Here is a 19373-nt window from a genome sequence, read left to right as displayed (position 1 = left end):
GTTAAAAAGCGGCTTCAACGGAGGCAAAAGGCAGTGGGTTGTTCCACGACGCACAACACCATACAGCCCTTCCTCCAGCCGCGGGTCACAGACATGCTGTCCCAAACACAACCATTCTGTTTCGGGACAAAAGCTGCAGGCTCTGAGACATTACACAAACTGGGGCCAAGATTCGCAGGGACAGAACCTGTTTGCTACTGCTTATACGTCAGCGCTACAACACCTGCCTTCCTGGGAGCCTTTGGAGGTCCTAGCTTATACAAGCACGTTCTTGTGACTGCTGCTGTCCCGCATCCCGAAAAAGGCCGAGACGCTACGGCTGCACAGATACGTACCCGCTCTTCACTGTTGGCGTTTTCCCCTAGACTACTCAGAACGTTCTCTACGCGGGCCAGGCGTCCTGAGAGGGAGAGCAAGAGGTTCACCACCTTATCCAAATCGCCAATGAACATCTTGTACTTGTCAAACTCGTTAGGTTTGCATAGCTTGCTGATCAACAGCTCCACCTCCTCTCCAAGAGCATTATTCATCTTAATGTCTGCAAGCAAGCCTTCCTTGGCTTCCTTCAGGATTTCCAGTTTGTGGGTCAAGCTCCCGATGAGCTCAGCCTGTCAGAAGGGAAACACATTGCCACATCGGTCATTACCATGATCACCCTGGTCATACGGACGGCGACGACGAGAGGATATGGCTACAGTTCCTGAGGAGCAGAGTCAAATCAGCAACCGCTGACAGAGACAACTTTGAGGATGAAAGAGAGGAAACATGTCTGAAATTCCACATCTAGGTGATAATCTGAATACCCGACCAGATTGCATGAAGATATATTTGCTCTACCATCAACCATATTCTAACACCCAGTTCTTTGAAGTCTCTGCGTGAAAAGAGCTACAGCCACATCTCCTGCACATTCCCCACTCCCTGCCTCAGCTTGACATTTCTTGTTTGGATGGTATGTTCTATATGACCCAGAACTATACAAAACAACTGGCAGAAAAATGAATTTAAGCTGTATTAATGGCATGACAGGAGGCTGAGCTGACACTTACTAGTTACCTATGGCGTAGCAAGAAAGAAGGAATTGTTACCTATTTCCCTTCTTCCTTCCCTTGAAACTACTGACCGCTCCGTACTCGGCCGCCTCAGTGTTGACTTGCAAGCCTCAAATTCAACTGTGACCAGAACTCCCTGTCTGTGCAGGCACTGCCTCACACGGAGAGGCATCAAGCAAGCATTCACACCAAAGATGCTCTGCTCTAAATTTACCTAGTGACTGAGCAAAGACATGCAGAGCACACACCCATTTTGTGAAAATGCTGGCAACTGTTTCATTGCTGAAGAAAAGGAGGCCCCCAGGGTTAAGTTACTCCAGAAATAGCAGTGCTGCACATGTGCTGGAGATCCTAATTTCTGTTAGAATTTAGGGGAAAGACCTATGCAAAAGCAGAAGTCTGTGGCCCGGGGCTTACAATTCTTGCTTCCATTTACTCAGAACTGAGAGCACAGAGAGCAGGAAAAGCTCTTCATACAAGGGTTGGGTATTTTCAGTCTCTTCAGTGTATGCACTGCTGAGGCACCATTACATGTATGTTAATCTACCCTGCATACAAGCACTGCAGGATGAAATAGAAGTAAATCACAAGGTGTCCTGAAAATACTCTAAGTTTACTAACACAGTCTTCTTTCCATCAAAACTGACAGTAATTTCAAACAGGAAGACGGTTCGCTTCAAAGGAGGAAGGATCTCCAAACCCTGGTCAGGCTGGGGGTTGCTCTGAACTGGCCCTTATCCCCAGGGGTGGCCTGTCACAGCAGGCTTTAGAAGGCTGGTTTCACAGCCAGGAAGTTAACAGCACTCTTTAGCCAGACACCACTAGATGGTACACTTGCGTGCATCCTCTCGAGCGCGTGGTTTTATGGCTACACTACAGTCCACTGTCAGCTTCCACATATATGCAAAGGCTGAATGAAATGAGAGTAATATTCTCTTAAAACAAACACCAGCTACCAGGCTTACTCTGGAATGACTGCTGAGTCATGCCGCTTGTTAGCAGCATAGTTCAGGGCAACGGGAGAGCAAAGGTGGTACTAAATCCCACCTGCTAGGGTAAGGGACAGCCAAAACTCCTTTACTTGGATTCTCCCCTCAGTAGGACAAGTAGCATCCAGAGGCAAGAACCAATGCTTGCCCGTCCCTGTGCCTACGATTCTAATGCCACCTTCAAAAGAATGATCCAAGGTCCTTATCAGCTGATTGTTGGACCAAATCCTGAGCAGTAAAAGAAGGGGTCCATTTGCCATGATTATGATGCCGGAGGGAAAACTCTGCAGGCTGGACACAAAGTCTGGTGTTAACCTCGACAGGTTTTCAGGAGGACCGAGCTGCTCAGAACTGGCAATTGCTCCTCTCTGCTCTGGGAGCTTTGCTCAAGGTGCAGACCTGCCCTCCAACCGTAACCGGAGGCTACGGGACTGCTGGTAGTGATGTACCTTTGTTCTGAAGGCATGGGAGCTGGACAGGGACAGCGAAATACTTGCTTTGTATTAATTCATCAGTGACTCTGCTGCGATCCCAAATGCCAACCAATATAGGTCCTTTGCATATTTACAATGGAAATGAGCTGGGTTTATCCAAATGACCTCTCAGAGTAGCTGCCTTCTCAGATAATGCCTATGCAAATGTTATTTCACACAGACCATGAACAAACATGCCGAGAGGACAGACATCTTGCTGTCTGGGCCTAATCTCTCCCATCTATTTCCGTTTTCCATGCAAATGTAACCTTTGAGGCCTGGGACTTGTCCTCTGTAGCAGGACATCTACTTGCAAGCCTGTCAGATGCTTGCAGCGCTTCCACTGACTCCTTGGAGCAGCACCCTCATCTTGTTTAATCACTACCTTTCACTTTGGTATAAGCAGGCAGCCGGTTTTGCAGTGAACAGCACCCCAAGAATCGATCGAGTGCCACAGACAAGGCAGGGGCTGCGATTGCCTTTGAGCTGGGTGCTCTACAACCGATGACTTGGGCCAGATAATTAAAGCAGCAAAAGCCTTAGGCAAATGCTTTTGATTAGCAACACACGCAACACATGCATGACCTATCTGTGTGGACTTGCTACCCAGAATCTGTGTAGGACCACAGAAATAAGAGATGGCAGGCACGGCGAGCGTCTCTAACCCATTCCCGCGGCGTGGTATGACAGCTCCTAAAGACTTGACAGGGTCCTACCTGCACCTCAAATGCTCCACAAAATAGGGCCAATCTGCTCAGTACTCGTAATTTGTGTTACAGAGCACTTTGACGGAGGTCCCATTTTAGCTGTCATTGTATTAAAGCCTGTTAGGGAGCAGATTTTGCTTAGCAGAGAAAAAAGGCTGACAACAGAAACAGTAAGGCAATATGAAAAAGAGAGGTGAGCCCTCCAAGTCAGGGCTGCAGGACAAATTGCATACTGGCAAACACCACTCAGCCTCACCTCTTCTCTCTGCTTTTTTACACTTGGCATGGGGATGAAGACTCAGAGAGAAAATGTGGAGTTGTGCTAGAAACACATGAATTCTCTGCACTTTGACAGGGAGGCTGAGCTCGGGAGCCTTTCTTTAAATCCATGCCTGATTTCAGTGCAGGAAGAATCGAGTACTGCATTTACAGCATACGGGACTCTCACAAATATTTGTATCTTTCCGTGTACTTAAACGCTGCTGTTGTACAAACAGCATGAAATATGGGCTGTGCTACTCTGTCTGGTGCAACGCAGGATGTTTTAAATTTACAGGCAGGCAGGCACAGCTCCTTTTGATGCGAAGGTAGTAGGTGTGTGAAGGGAGGCACAGACAGGCAAGTACCTGCTTGTGGCATCTTGGGATTTGTGAGCTTCGCAACATGTCTGTAATTATCAGCTAACCAATGTGAGACAACCACAGGGACAAATTAGAAGGCCCTGCAAAAGCCCTGGAAGGCACAGCACCCAAGCCTACAGCAAGAATTGCAGGGGCCCTTCCTCAGTGAAATGTAGCCGCAGTAAGAGAGGGAAATGTTTCCTCCTCTCCTACCCTGCCCTCCTCCCACGCAAGTCATCACAACCAGGTTGTGCTGACTGAGCTGCTGAGGTGCACACGGCTTGCAGCAGGTCAGTGACACAATGAAGCGTGGGGTGAAAGAGTAACCAGTGTTTCTTTGGAGGCAGGGAGTGCAGACAGCAGGTAAAATGGGTAAACTGGCTTCAGCGAAGAGGAAAATTCTAGGGCGAAACCTCATCCGCTCACGACAGTGTAGTCACTACCTGGACTCTGTTGTGTTTCTAACCCGAGCTGTCCTTGCTCAAGTCACTTCACCTTTCCCTTTTCCTTTCTTGCTACAGGACAGGGACTGCTTCTTACAACCTTTACGCTCAGCATTTGGCGTAACACAGGCCCGCCTCAGGGTTGTGCAAGATTTGTACTCAAATTTGCAGTGAGTCCTCAGATTAGCTCTCTTCGTTCAATCTGGGTCACCCTAATGAAGCTTCACAGGTGGCCTAAATGCACCCAGCCCCTATGCAACTTGGGACTGCCAAAAGCTGACATCAGATAGAAATGCACTTCACTTCAGGGCTCATTATTATTTCAGGAATGTAACTAGCAAATGGTGGTGTGTGCTGAATTTACCTTCTTCTCATTGATGTCCAGCAGCTCCTCTTCCTCACCTACTTCTTCTGGCAAGTCTTTGATTTTATTCAGCAGTTCTGCTTTGGGTGCTGAAACACTGTAATAAGCAGGACAGGTGACCAGGGTTACAGGAGGTTCCTTTTCTTCTCTCCTACAAGGGAGAAGAAAAGGAAGAGTTCAGTCTGAACCTGACACTTTTTCCCATGCCTAGATCCATGGTTTTCCAGCACTCCTTCTTTGGTACCTTCCCAGTGTTATTAGCCACAAAGGAAATGGCCGATTCCTGCCATCAGAGGGTGCGTGTCAGCTGCTTTCGTATCTCTCCCTTGCGCAGAACGTTGTTTAAATGTCAACCGCTTAACAACTCTGTACGGGATCAGATCCTCGCTGAAGGTAAATCAGCACAGCTCAGCTGGTGATGGCTAGACTGGCCATCTTATCCGGCATGATGCATTACAACTTTTATCTATATGGTTCTCCCGCTGCCACTTGGGAGTCTCTATCTCCAAAAACCCACACTGGAGGACTTGGGCTGATCTTTGCATGCCTCTGTAATAAGTAGGCACCCCCACGCCTCCTTCCAAAATTTGGCCTCTCACTATCTTTCTGCCTGCCACTGTTTTGGTCCCAATTTCACTCTATCTCTGTTACTGTGCCTTGGACTGCATTGCTTCCAATTACAAAGGTTAAGATAGCAAAATCAAATAACATCTCCAGAGACGGTTCATTTCCCACCCTGTTACCAAGCTCAGCACCATTTTCTACACAGCCCAGCGAGATGAGCTCAAAGGCCACACATGCAGCAGAGCTCATGCGAAAGGGCGTGCAGAAATGCCCTGCCAGTCCCCCTGCCTGGGAACTGAGGAACTCGCTCTCTGCCAGCATCCATCTATACAGATGCAGAAAAACTCAGCACAGGCTTGTCCTTAAAAGCAAGCGAGCAAGCAGCGAGTTCTGTTGCGACATTAGCCCACACCCCAAAACAAACAGTGCTTACCTGTCATCTTCGACTGCTGTCCTGCTAGCTTTCTTCTGTGTCATCTTCCTTTTCATGTTGTTCTCCTTCAGAAAGCTGGTTCCGCTGGGGAAAAGCCCTTCCATTAAGTCCATGGTTGTCTTCATTTTGGAATCTGGATCCAGGATATCAGCCAGAGACTTGTCTTTATGGACAATTTCTTTCGCTAGAGCCTCTGACTTAATATCCTCTGGGCTCTTGTTCTTTGTCTTCACCGGAGGTGCTGCGCTGAGTATCCCGGAGTCCAGGCTGCCGTTTTCTGACTCTCCGGTGACGACTGCTGGCTCTCTCTGGTTGCCTTCAGGTTGAGTTATGGGCTCTCTATCAGCGCTTTGAGGCCCTTGAGAAAAGGCACGTAACTGGTGCTGCTTATCCACAGCAGATGGAGAGCTAGTCCTCTTTGATGCAGGTGGCAAGAGGGGCCAATTATTTTCACCGACACTGGTGCCCAACCCTGTTATCTCCTTCTCGGCCAGGGCTTTGGGAACGCTTCTGAAGCTGCGATGGGCAGAAAAATTCTGTCAGATAAAGACAAACTTACCACACAGGACCACTGTGAGCATTTGGTGAAGGCCTAAGACAAGTAAATTTACCTTCTCTCTCACTTATTTTTGTCTCTTGCTTCTCACTTCAATACGAAAGGCCCACAGTACGAAGATACTGCCACCAGAAGCATATCGTCCCCTCAACCTGGACATCGCTGTTTTGTCATTCCAACATGGAAGGAACTAGTGAGCGACGAGTCAGTTTGTTTTCTGCTCACAGGCTGGGGACATTGCGTCTCACCACCTGGTGTACCATCCTGAGCAGTCTATACTCATTTGTTCTTTTTGTGTTGGAAAAGCCAATCGCTACCACAGCCCTGGCCAGGTTCTTCCCGGATGGAAATGAGGGCAGCTCCTTGGGAACGCGGGAAGCTGCGCCCAGTTAAAGCAGCTGGGCACCTAGCCCAAAGTCCTATCCTTCAGGAAAAATTCACTATACAGTGTTACTGTGACATATTTGTGTTGTCACTTCTTGGCAGATGGTCACTGTTTCGTAACAGCATTATTTTGTGCCAGGTCTAAAATGTATTCTGGGAAAGTCTAACTGTTTGGAAAAACTGTCATGGATTTCCATAGATCATTCTCAAAAAAACAGTAACTGGAAGAAGTCAGCAGCCATTTTAACTCCTCACGCTAGAGTGAGTAAGAAGCAACTCCACTGAAATCCATACCGTAACTGCAGGGAGAACGAGACCAGGATAGTGTCTCACCCAGAACCCTCTTTGCCTTGCTTACTGAGCACCTGTCGGCACATCTGCTGATGGGCCGCAAAGCCTTTTGCCTTCTTGCTTTGTGTCCTGCCCTGGCCACATCATTTGACAACGCTCTTGGCAGCCAGCAAAGCCAGGCGGCGGCAAGTCTGTCTGTCTGTCTGTCCGTCTCCCCTTACAACGTGAGCACTCCTCTGCGAGCTTCCCACTCGGCGAGCAGCTGTGGGTGGGTCATCGCAGCACGCGGAGCTGCGGAGGTCAGTTAGTTACATTTGTCTGGAGCCCCGCATATCTTACTGTATATGGCCCTACAACGCGCGAGACGCTGCGTTACGGCTCTCCCTTACCTCACTTCGGCCTCCTCTGCGAGCCTGGTGGATTTGTCTCCAGCTGCCCCATTCCCCTCGAGCACTGCCGGTGGGGGAGGAGGTGGGAATTCCTCCGGGCCGTTTGCAGAAGTGCAAGAGCTCAGCTCAGGAAGAGGACGGGATGGCAGTGGGGATGAGAAGGGTGGAGCAACGACACCGGGCTGGGAAGGCATGACAAACACCTCGTCGTCTTCATCGTCCTGCAGCAATGGTGGGGGTGTGAGCTGCAGGCCCGACTCCGAGATCCGGAGATGGGTTGTGCCCTGGGGAGAAGGAGTCTCTGGGTCAGAAGAACTGCTGCTCTGTGTCAGCAGGGACTGCCACCTCTGGGAGAACTTTGGCCCAGCCGCTGGAGGAGACACCACAGCCCTTGAGTAGCTGTTGTCTTTGACCGAATGAGCCCACACCACTTTGGGTGGGAGAGATCTGTGAAGCGGCCCGGCTTTCCTTCTCCACATCATTTCCTCCGTGGGAGTCTCAGGGGATTTATCCTGGACAGCATCCAAAGACTGTGCCTGAATACTACCGTTGCCCTCAAAGGGAATAGCATCTTGTTTGGCACGGTGCTGTCTCAGAGCCTGGTCATCGCCCGCACTCTGCAAGTCTGAGGGAGTCTGGGTGGGCGTATTAGGGGAGGACTGGCCAGATCCAGAAGGAGTAAGGCTAAGGAACAAGTGTTTAAAGCCTTGCTTTTGCTCAGGATAGTGACTCCTTGCCTCTGTCAGGGATGCGACAAATGCAGAAGTCCTGCTATCTGGCCTGGAAAGTTCTGAGAGCTTGTGGTTCTCGGTCAGCGTGGCAGACCCAGTGACAACCTCGCTGCTGTGGTGAGGATGGGGATAATAACTTGTGAACGCCATTTTTTCCGAGTGGCTTCTTTCTCGCTTGCTGAAAGACCTAAAACCCAAGAGACAGACCATGATAAGACTAATAATTAAGCAAGAAAAGCTATTGTGCACCTCCTTAATGAGCAAATTATGCAATCGTATCAGCGGCCTGGGTCAGTGCCTGCTGATCTAGGTGAGGTGCAGTTCTGCTTCGGAACTGGTAGCAAAATCCAGTCTCCTAATGCTAGGGACACAGAGCCAGATCCATTCCAACTCACCATCTCCCATCATTTTCAGTGCCTGCTGCATCACACACACATTTACACGCACGTAGCAAGCATCGCAGCCATAACTTAGAAAAAAATTTAGGAAAACCCAAGTGCCTGACTTCCTTTCCAGCCTTGCTTTCAATTTTGTTTGTTACAGGTGGGCTGAGTAGCAACTGCTGTAAGATACACTACTTGACACTACCATCAAACTCCATTCTCAATTGCTGATAATTTTAAGACTTTCAGCTTTATGGGCCAAAATTTCTCATAACATTAGCTGCTCTTTTTGGAAAGGTGCCACTAAAATGATTCAACTGTCTCTGAGAACAAAGTGAGGCCAAAAAATGCACTATTTTGACTGCGGAGAAAAATGAAAAAAGCTCTTACAACCTTGGAATGCTGTTAGAAAAAAAGAGCTCCACTCAAACAGGCAGGTGTTACAAAAAACAAATCTAATACGCTTCAACTGCAAAAGGATGTTAAGGCTGCAAAGCCAGCAGATGAAATTAGTCCTTCCAGGTCTTTTAAGGTGTTCTCATGTGAGTCCGAAAAACAGTGTCTGGCCTTTGCAGTGAGGATCCCGATCAGAATACAGAGCCAAACCTACTTGCCTGTACGGCTATTTGGCTGTAAAATAGAATGAGCAGTAATAACAGTGCTAGCAGATGGCCTAAAACCGCGAGGCCATACCATAAAACAATAAAATACAGTAAAGCTCTACTGCCACTATATTTTCTGTTCTTGAGATGCATTGTTCAAATAACCCAACCCTGCCAATCTGTGATGTCTGACACTTGGGCCCCAAATTTGCTCTCAGATATACTGGTACGAATTAAGAATAACTCTGTCAAAGACATGGGTCGTTCCGGCTTTATTCTGGTGTAACTGAGAATAGAATTTGGCAGCCTTCGCCTGGGATGGGGAAACTTCCCAGACAGACTGCTCTCGGTATTGTCTGTGGTTCCTGGACAGTAGCAATGTGTATTCTTTTCAGATGCTCAGTGTTTGTCAGCAAAGCCAGATGATAGTTCTCTAATTGAGAGACCTCTCCTACTGTGGAAGCAATTGTGGATTTGAAAACTGGTGGAGCAACAACCGTTCCCAGCAGTGCTTACGAGACAGCTATTGTGTGACACCTGGGCAGCAGCGTTAGAGCACGGAGAGTAAGTCACAGAGCACATGTGACCGGACCAAGTGATTGCTGACCAGGGTTTCCGTAACTTCACCATTTGACAGTTTTCTCCTTGAGCAAGAGAGTTGGTAGGGATGGTCCCATCTCCTCTCCAGCACGTTAAGCAGCTGTGTCCCAAGGAAACCTAGAAGCATAATTCCTACTGCCTGCGATTGCCTTCCATGAAGGGCCCAGGCACGCAGTATGCCGCAGATGGCGATAGGATGGACGGTGATGGTTAGACCTGAGAGGACTGGCTAGAAAACCAGCTATTTTGGGCTGACAATCCTAGGACAGACAAAGACTGTATCTCTTTACATGCACCCTTTCGAGGGATGGATTAAACATGCTACAATATCATGCAACAGTATCCTAACAGTGGAACTCCTGTGAGCCACTGACACATGGGTAAGGTCCTGGTCTACCTGTCCCTCTCAGTCTGCAGAGCATTCGGATCTCATTCTCACTGAGAGTTAAATGTGAAACTCCTGCCGGCTTCAGCAGCGCACGACCAGAGCCCTCTGGCTTCCAAAACTCATGCCCATTCTCTTTGAGGCCATTTCAGGTGCAGTAACGTAAGAAAAATCACTCAGCAGCTGAGGCTCGTAGGGAGTGATTTGCAGCCTGTGTAGTGGGACCCTGTGTCCTCAGAGCCAAGTCCTTTTTCCTGTCTTCTCCCATCCTTCCTTTCTATCTTCTGGGAAATCCAATTCTCATCAAGAAGGGGAAGCTACCTCACATCTCCCAAAAGAAATGTGCTTGCAGAGCATGCAGGATGCCGAAGCCGCAAAACCGTTAATACCAATAATCTTTGTGCAGTGAAGCATGAGAATGAGAAACCTACATTTCGTGCCCCAATAAACTTGTTTTCAGTCTGGGTGTTCAATCCCATTACTTGGAAAATAGGTTGGGGAAAAAAAAAGGAAGCAGCAAGTAGTTACTGAGAAGAATGATGAAATGCCATCTCTAGAAGAAACGGGGAGGCAGGATGAACTAAACCAGCTGTATTGTTCTCTTAGGAAAAAAAATGGAAAAAGTTATTCCAAATCGAAGTAAACGAGGATGTTCTAAATAATCATAAAAGGATGTGCCTGAAGGCAGATTGAGTCGCTCTAAAACAACATTTATGTCTTCTTAGGGACAAAAATGGCCAGCCAGTCAGAAGTAAGATCCAGCTAGACTAGGAGCCTTCCTCTACTTCTGGCTGTCGCTCCCTGACCCAGAGCTGCATGGTGAAATCTTTGGAGACAGCAGTGTTAACTCCCGCTGTGACAACAGAGTGGGATGACATTTACTGCAAGTCTGTGAGAAACAGAGCTCCTTTGTGAATAATTCTTTTAGTCCCTCTTGATGTTTTTTACTGTAATATGAGTTAGCTGTTTGGGTACTCAGAGCTTAGGGCAAGCATCTATTTGTTATTTAAATGTAAATACAGCAAGATCAACTTCAGTTCTAGTTAACTTCAAAACAAGCCACTGCTAAGTGGATAGTTATGTAAGTCCTAATATTATGAGTTTTATGATTACATTTTTCTATTTTTAAAAACGTTTCTCTCTCCCCTGTTGCTGAGCAAAATATCCTGCCTGCACAAAGGAAAGCAGCCTAAATGCAAGCTCCTGATTCAGCAAGATAAATCTCCCGGTTTTAGTCCATGCAAATGTTCACTTGTTTTTGGGGAGGCAGCACCCTGGATTGGGGAAAACCTCACAGAGTGGGGCATCAAGGTACTTTCTTCCTTTAGAATCCTTCAGTTATGATAGCATCTGGATGTGATTTCTAACAGCAGATCAAAGACATTTTGCAAGGTACGTAATTGAAACTTTGCTGCAGAAACATGCTCCAAGATGACATGAGGAGGACTTGATAGTGAATTAATGTTTATAGTGGGAAAAAAACCTCACAGCCACTTAATCCTCCTAACTCTGCTGGGCACAGCACACCCAGAACTGTGTCTGTGCAGATGTTTTCTCTGGTTTGTCACTATCCATCTGTATACATAGACAATGCATGACAACTGCTGCTGGCAGCAGGATGGCAAGAGCTGGCCCTGCAGTGACAAAGGGGACGTTAATATATACCTACCTGGCTGCGGCGCTGACCACATAGAAAGGATCTCTCACCATGGGGCCAAATTCACCGCTTTCCCTTCTCATCAGGTCCTGGAGTGCAAAGACAGTATTAGCAGTGAGCAGAAATCAAAACAAAATGACAAAACAGTGATGCTTCCTAGAAAGAAGAGAGCACAGCATGTGCCATATTCAGATGGGGGGGAAATCTAGCGTAGCGTACCACTCTCCAGCACCCTACTCCTGCTTAGAGGACCCGTTTGCCTTTTTCTGGATGGATTGTGGACCACCAGGCAGACTTATTCAGAGAAATGCTTTTTTAAAACCTCTCAGCCAGTCCTTGTCTCTTCTAAAAACATGCACAATGGTATCAGCGGGACCTGGGCGTTCACCTCGGTTTTACACGCAAGCAAAGAGCTGAGACATCACTGAAGCAGCCTTAAGTGGGGAAGCTGAACAATCTGTGCCCAAGCCCACTGCCAAAACAGGACTGAAACACTGCAGAGATGCCGAATGCCACAAAGGCTGGAAACTCCAGCCACAGGCAGAGGTGCTGAAAAACATCACAGAGTCTGACGCTTGGTACTTTTGAAAAGCAAAGCACAGGAACTGCTTCCTCTTTAGGTATTTATGTCATCTAAAACCAGAGGAATTTTGTAGCTGAAATACCTTTGTGAATCTGACTCTGCCCTAGAGCTCCCACCATAGGACACCAGACTATTATGAGACATGAAAGCAAATGCTAAGCCTGCTTTTGAAGAGGTTAGTATTTTCTCCCGTACGATCTTTCCAGCAGAGAGCATTTCTGTGCCCCCCTTCCCCACACCCTTAGTAATTTGCTTTTTTGGTCAGAGCTGCTGCAGAGGGAGCGTACGTGCAGATCTTGATTTAGGAGTCCAGGAGCTGAGAGATATGCAAGCCGAGACAGACTAATAAAGCAGAGAGGAAGGAAGGCTGAGAATGCGTTCCGAAGACTGAGAGCTAATAATTCCACATAGCTATCAATTTCCTTATATCTTTAAACAAATTCCTACAGTGACATTGCAATGTGATTTATATGAAGCCTGAGAGGAACACGAGACACTGTACACAAGGCCCTGAAAAACATACAGTGACAGCAGACAAGTCTGCTGCTAAACTGGAAATAAACATTTCCCACAAAAAATCTGAACAGGACAATAAAATAAAATTAAAAAAAATCACCCTGTTGCTTTCTCCCCTACTTCTGTAGCTGTGCTTTTGTATCAGAGGCAGATCAGAAACAAACCTAATTAGAGAGCACTTAAACATATACTTCCCTTTCAAACAGACACTTATGGATTGGTGTATATATTTCAAGTCAAACATGCTTTCTTGAATTAGGATTTAAGAACAGGATTTTCAAAAGTGTCTTGCTGCCTATGGGACTGAATCCTCATTCCAGAAGTGGATACAGCCAAATGATTCTGGGAAAAAACAGTAAGGGCTCTCCCCTTTTCTACACTTGAAATAAAACTTTGTGAGCAGGGCTGTTCATCATCTTCCTCGAGTCAGCTTCCAACAGGCAGAAACTCTTGTTTGGCTGCTGAACATATGCAACACTAAAAATGAGCCAACAAGGGGCAAAGAAAGATTTTAAGAACTATGATGTATGTCGCCTGGTCAAGAAAGGGGACTGGGTAAAAATGAACTAGGGCTGCTCATCATCCAACCTGTCATTTCAAAGTACATTTTAGTGATTTTTCTCTTTCGGGATGCCTGTTTCTGTTGCCGCTCTGACTGTGCGCGGCTTGGCCTTCGCCCTAACTTTCTTAAGGACTGTCCTCTTAACTGAACGCAAGACTTCACGCTCGGCAAGGGTGACAAAATTGCACAGATGAGCCTGATGCCTGGCTGGTGTGGAAAAATACCGATGACGGGATGAGACAGCAGTGGTTCTGGAAATGCATTCCGGTCACTTGATACTCACAAGCTGCTTTTTAAATTCTCTCTATTTAAAAACGTGCCGTGGGATCTGAGGTCTGTGGAGGGAGGACATTTAGAACGAAGCACACAACGAGTTTGGGAGGACGGCTCCTTCCTCAGCACCCCGGTTTGGCCTGTTTCCGAGATGCTGCCCAAAGCCTCCTTTATGGTACTTGATGCAGTACCACCATGTTGCACCTCAGTAATCTGTTCTGGGCCAGTAGCAAGTGCAAGCATAGAAGGAGATGTCCTGGATCTCAGCTTCCCTGTAAATATGCAAGACTGTCCAAACACTCTGACTATGTGGCGTGAGGAGCCTGCCACATGTTTTGGTTGTTTCCTCCCTCTCCCTGTGATGCATGGAGCCTGGCGTGGAAACGGGGATGGGCCAGCAGATCCACCACTGCTGTAAATCTGTGTGGCTCGATCCGTTGCAGTTACCTAAATAGGTCTGAACAGATTTCAGCCAGCTGAAGAGCTGGCCTGGGCAGTTGTTCTTTAAGAAGTTAGCCTGTTTCTGCTATTTACCATCATCAGAGTCAGTCAAATTCCCCATTTGTGACATCAGTGCAATGTTCCCAACCGCCAAGCAGGGGACATGGAAAGAGTGGCCAGGGTCTCCGCTAAGTTCTCTCTGCAATGTTTCCTTCCAGGGCTGGAGGCAAAACATAATGGTTACTTGGAAGTGCCTCCGCCGAGCATTTCCCAGCACTGTCAGGCACAGTGGGAGCCAGGACAATTTCAGTCAGCCTGTAATCTTCTCTACTTTGCACCAGGAAGCTGGGCTAAGGCAGAACAGCAGCAACAGCGTATCATCACCGTGACGGTAGACCCCAGCAGAAAGGCGCTCAGTGCTTCTCTGGTCCTGCTGGCAGGTGGGAACAGGACACCTCAGATGGGGTGTCAGGAGCAGCAAGAACACACGCACGCTACCAGCACATGCACTGAAATCCCGGCATCTCTGAAATCCCTGAAATAGCCCGAGCAGCAAGAAAGCTGAACAGAAGCAGTACCCCACCGGCGAACATTTAAAAAAGCATCCTGGTAATTTAAACACGAAAAATAGTCTCTGTCTCAACATGCATTTAACCTCTCTCTAACCCGCATAGTAGTTGCAAGGACTGAATGTCAGCTTGTGCTCCAACATCCCCCCTCTTTCCCTGGTTCAGAGCGCCCTGCTTGCCTGCATGCATGATCCCGTGTCCACATACCTGGTGTTTCTTATCCGCCGTGGGAGATGATCTGGAACGTATATGCACAGGGACTGTCTGATTGTCATACCTATCGAGCAAGTCTTCCACAGACACCGATTTCCCAGATTTCCTAGCAGAGGAGGCTGTTTCAAAGACCTGCTCCTGCTTCCCGTAGCAAGGCCGGCCCTGCACGCCCAGAGGGTCTGTCTGCGTGCCTTTGGTGAGCTCCGTTTTGGCTCTGTAATCCTGGCACCTCTCTGTTTTCGGTCGGCTCGTGACCACGCTGTCCTGGCGCCCTTTCTTCTCATCTCCACTCATGTCAAAGCAGCCCATCAGCCCAGGAGGAAGGGTAGAAGATATCCGCCCCGTCCTGGATATCCGCTCTACAGACTCTCTCCGGCGGTAAAGGTTCTGGTCCTGGAGGGAATTCATGCTGGAGGCAGAGGAAAGGCTCTGGCTATCTGGGCCACCTGCCTGTAGGTAGGAGCTGTGGGAGTGCTCCCTCAGCGGTCCGACATCTTGCGAGGATGGCCGTCTCCCTGTTTTGCGCTCGATGTAGTCGGCGAGGGCGTTCTGCTGGAGTTGCTTGAGCTCCGGCTTGGAGAGGCTTGCTGTGGAAGAAGCTTTGCCGTCCCTTTCAAAGATCTTACGTCGGTCAGCCACCGTATTCTCCGGGAAGACAAAATGGATGCTTTTCTTCTGGAAGGAGAAAGGCGACGGCTCCCCATCAGAGATGCCCACCTCGTTCATCTTCTCTGGCTCCGAGTAAGACCGCTTCTTCTGCTCTGCCGTCAGCCGCTTTCGGCCCCCGATGCGCGAGATGTGCTGTGTCTTGGCATAGTCCAGGGCGGAGAGGCTGCCTTCTGTTGGCGTGACGCTGTGCCTCTCCTTCGGGGTGTGGGGAGATGCCGCTGTGCTCCTCATGCCCACATGGGCTGAGGCAGGCCTCTGGCTCGTTCTCTTGGGTGTGCTCCCGAAAGGGGGGCTGATGCGACGGAAAGAAGTGGCCCTCAGCACTCTGGACTGAGCATCTTTAATGCTGTTCCTGTAGGCCCTGTTAAACGGTGTGTCCAGCTGCGACCCGTGGGCATCCTGGACGTTATCCTTCCAGAGGATCTCCTTCTCAGGCTCACCTCCCAGCTGGAACGTGCTTTTACTCCTCTGTAGCTGAACCGCCCTTATTTGTACCTCATTTTCAGGACACAGGCTGTAGTACTCGCTGGGTCTCGCCTGCTTCGCCGAAGCCGCCATCTGCAGCTCCACGGGGTGCCAGTCAGCCTCTTCCAGCTTCCCGTTCCTGACGGAGGGGCTGGAGACCCTGCCTGGCTCACTGGGCAGCTGGCTGGGCTCACGGAGCTTGCTCCTCATGTCCTCCAGGCTGTTCAGAGAGCATCTCACGCTGGAGGGCTGGCTCGTCCTGCTCAGCCCGTAGTGCTGGCCAAAGCTGGCAATGCCAGCGCTCTGGGGCCGGTGAGTGCTTTGCTCTCGCTGCTCAAACTTGCTGACCTTCTCCAGCACCGAGCAGCGGGGCTTGCCGGCATCTGGTTTGCCATAGGGAAAGCTTTGGGTGCTGCTAGAGCTGAGCCGGCTCCTCCCGAAATCAGAGACTTTTGGGTGCTGTGGAGAAGGGGGGTCTTCACACTTTGGCTCGGCAGCATGGAACAGAATCACACCCGTGCCCTCCTCCTCCTGCCTCGCAAAGGCCTGTGGGTCGACATCGCTCCACTGTTTCTGCCCCTGTCCCCTGTGATCCTTCTCCTCTTTGCTGCTGCTGTTCAAGAAGGACAGTTTGGTGTTGGAATAACCCTCGGCTGGTGGCACCTCTTTTAGCTCGGAGCTGCTTTGCCTCCTGGAGCTCTCTGGGATGTTCTGCAAGGAGGAGAAGCCATACTGCTTGGCCTTGCTGTGACCCCACTGGTGGTGAGCAGCAGTGTCTCTCTCGTTTATCTGTGTGCTGCCGTTGTTGCCCTCCTGGGATTCAGCCGCCCAGTCCTCTTTGGGCTGGTAATGGGTTTTTCTCTCGCTAGCATCCCTCGGCTGGGGCTGCAAAGCTTGAAAACTGTGTTTGGAGGCCTGTGTGGTACTTGCGGTCTCTCTGTTGCTGTGTGCTACCTTGTAAGGGGCTAAGAACTCCTCCTTTCTCGACGTGATCAGGCAGACGTCTGGGCCCGCCGTGCTAGGAGGTTTTTGCTGGAGAAGTTTTGCTGCAGCATCGTGCTTTCTCTCAGCTGCTGGAGGCTGGTAGAAGATGGTTGATCTGTTTGTAGTGCTTTGGTTTCCATTCTCATCAAAGCCCAGCATGCTGCTGGCTACGGCCTTCTCATAAGAGACTGGAAGAGGTGGAGAGTACCCACTTTCTTTGGCCAGAGCTGGATAAAGTGTCCCGTTATTGCTTGCAGAAGGCTGGGGCACCTGGGCGTAGTGCGGCTCTGGGGAAGGTACTGGGTAGACACCAGTAGGCAGCAGGGGCTGCCCTGGCTGGGCTGGCTGGGAGTAGCTCTGCTTGGGCTTCATGGTGGGGCTGCTCTCTGGGCTCTTCTCCACCACGGTGTGCAGATGCCCTTCTCCAAAGGGGGTTTTCAGCAGCAGCCCCTGGGAGAGGGTGCTGACGAGCGGAAGCCAGGCCCCTTTTGGCGGGGTTCGACCAGACTTGTTCAGATCAAGGCCAGCACATGAGTTGGGCCTCTCGTGATGCCTGATGGCTGCGTAGCTGTCGCTGCGAGTGGGAGGCAAGGGAGGTCCCTTGGGGGGCTGGCTCTTGCTGTCCAAGGAGCCCTGGCCTGGCTGCGCCCAGGACTGGGCTGCATTGTGCCGGCTGAAGCCGTGGAGCCTGCCGTGGCCGCGACCGTCCAGCGAGGCCCGGGCCTCGCAGCTCGGAAGCAAGGCAGAGGACTTCACCTCATACTCTTCAGAGATCCCTCGCTGGGCATCGTAGACCGTCTTGACGTACCTGATGTCAGCTTGCCTCATCCCCTCCTGCAGGCCGCCTCGGGACTGCATGCTGTCCATGGAGCAGGAGTGCTCCTTGCTGGATGGAGGAGTGGGATACTCGGGGATGCTAGAGTTGGTGGAGAAGGAGCTGTAAGCGGAGTCTCTCTTGCTGTGGAGGTGGGAGAGCTGGTCGATGCTGTTGGATTTGGCCGGGGACAGGTGACAGCGGTGGTAGCCAGGGGACGAGTGGTCCAAGCTCTCCATGCTGCCCCGGGAACTGTACTGGTCAGGACTTCTCCTCAGATAGCCATGCTCATAGCTAGAGAGATCGCTGGTTGAGGAGCTGGGGAAGAGCGAGAGAAGAGTAAAAACCCACTGTCAGCAGAGGAGAGGCACAACAACTTATAAGTGAGCTCAGAAGCAAGATGTTTAGTTTTGAGAAGTGCAGATGAAAACCCATATTTGGGCCTTACTCCATCCTCTGTTTGCAGTCATCCCAGTTCACAAAGAGGAACTGCTTGACATTGCAACACATGGCTCTTATTTACCACAGAAGGGTGGGAGGGAAATACAGGCAGAAAGACAGTACATCTCTGGAGCCAGGGAGGATCAGCCCCACCCATCAAACCTATCCAAAGCACTTGGAAAGTTGAATGAGCACTGAGGAGGAGGAGAGGAGCACGAGAGGCGTTCTGGGGGCAATCTAATCTCTTTCTTTTTTTCCCATTTCATTTCTTTTTATGGAGACGAAGGCTATGCCCTGGCAGGCTTCCTGGAAATTCAGCTGTCCTGAGGATAGTTTGTTTGCTGCGAGAAAACTAAACTGACAAGACAGAGAAGAGATGCATGTGTTGGTGCGTGGAGGCAAGTGGGGGTGCAACAACAGGAAGGATTTGAGAATGCCCCAGGAAGTCTTCACAGCCGCTGCCTCGTGTAGCTCAGCAGGTGCAGGGACACCTTGGCACCCGCTCCGAGATACACGTGTGTCGAAAGAGGACTTGTGGCCACCAGAGATGTGTTCAAAAAGAAGGATATTCAGAGATCTTTCTATCAGTGGGAAGGGAGTTCCTTGTGCCGGCCACAGTTCCTTCTACACCTCACAAGGGTGTATCACAAATTTATGTGGAGTTTCCCCTGGCTAATCTCTCCTCCCAGATTCAAGCAAATACAGTGAGGATTGGGGAGCATAGCCTGAAGGATTTCACTTTTCTTCCCTGTGTTCCCAGCTCCCCTCCCTTAGATATTGCTTTCTCAAGTTCCTTGTGCAACTACACGTGCTGCCCTGGCAGGGTCGCAGGAAAGCACCAGGAAAGGAAAGACTGCAAGGCAAGCTCCATTTCTGCATGCTTTGCTCCACTGGGATAACAAAACCAAAGCTGCTCCACGCAGCGGGGGAGCCGGGGACGCACAGCAGCCCTGGGAATCAAGGAGGCAGCAGGTATGTTTGGGGACCCCATCCCTAACAAGTGTCTGCTGAAGAGCCTAAAGCTTGCTCCAGATCATATCCCAGCTGCAGTCACTGCCACCCTGCGGGATTAACAGCCACAAGCCCAAAGGACAGACGGGGGGAAAAGGCTGCTAAGGATGAGGAACGGCAGAAGGAAGCCTGCCTGCAAGGGGAAAAAGCAGCAGCTCTGCAGAGAGATGCACAGGAACACAGAGACAGGCAGAAAGAGATATGGCAAA

The 19373-nt window shown here is 49.7% G+C and overlaps 1 protein-coding gene across 1 annotated transcript in view; it reads right to left on the bottom strand.

Annotated features, from left to right (window-relative positions):
* Nucleotides 1–19373, bottom strand: part of SHROOM3 (shroom family member 3) — a gene marked incomplete at both ends in the record, with an annotated part of 152941 nt that overhangs the window by 675 nt on the left and 132893 nt on the right. Inside the window, 6 exons of the mRNA XM_081999572.1 lie at nt 336–608; nt 4649–4799; nt 5646–6161; nt 7266–8183; nt 11636–11712; nt 14775–18030. Of these exons, the coding sequence (XP_081855698.1) occupies nt 336–608; nt 4649–4799; nt 5646–6161; nt 7266–8183; nt 11636–11712; nt 14775–18030 (5191 nt within the window). The remainder of the gene's footprint in view (nt 1–335; nt 609–4648; nt 4800–5645; nt 6162–7265; nt 8184–11635; nt 11713–14774; nt 18031–19373) is intronic.

Source organism: Phaethon aethereus (genome assembly GCF_964289735.1).
Source record: "Phaethon aethereus genome assembly, chromosome: 4".
NCBI classification, from domain to species: domain Eukaryota; kingdom Metazoa; phylum Chordata; class Aves; order Phaethontiformes; family Phaethontidae; genus Phaethon; species Phaethon aethereus.
This window is presented reverse-complemented; position numbering and strand designations above follow the sequence as displayed.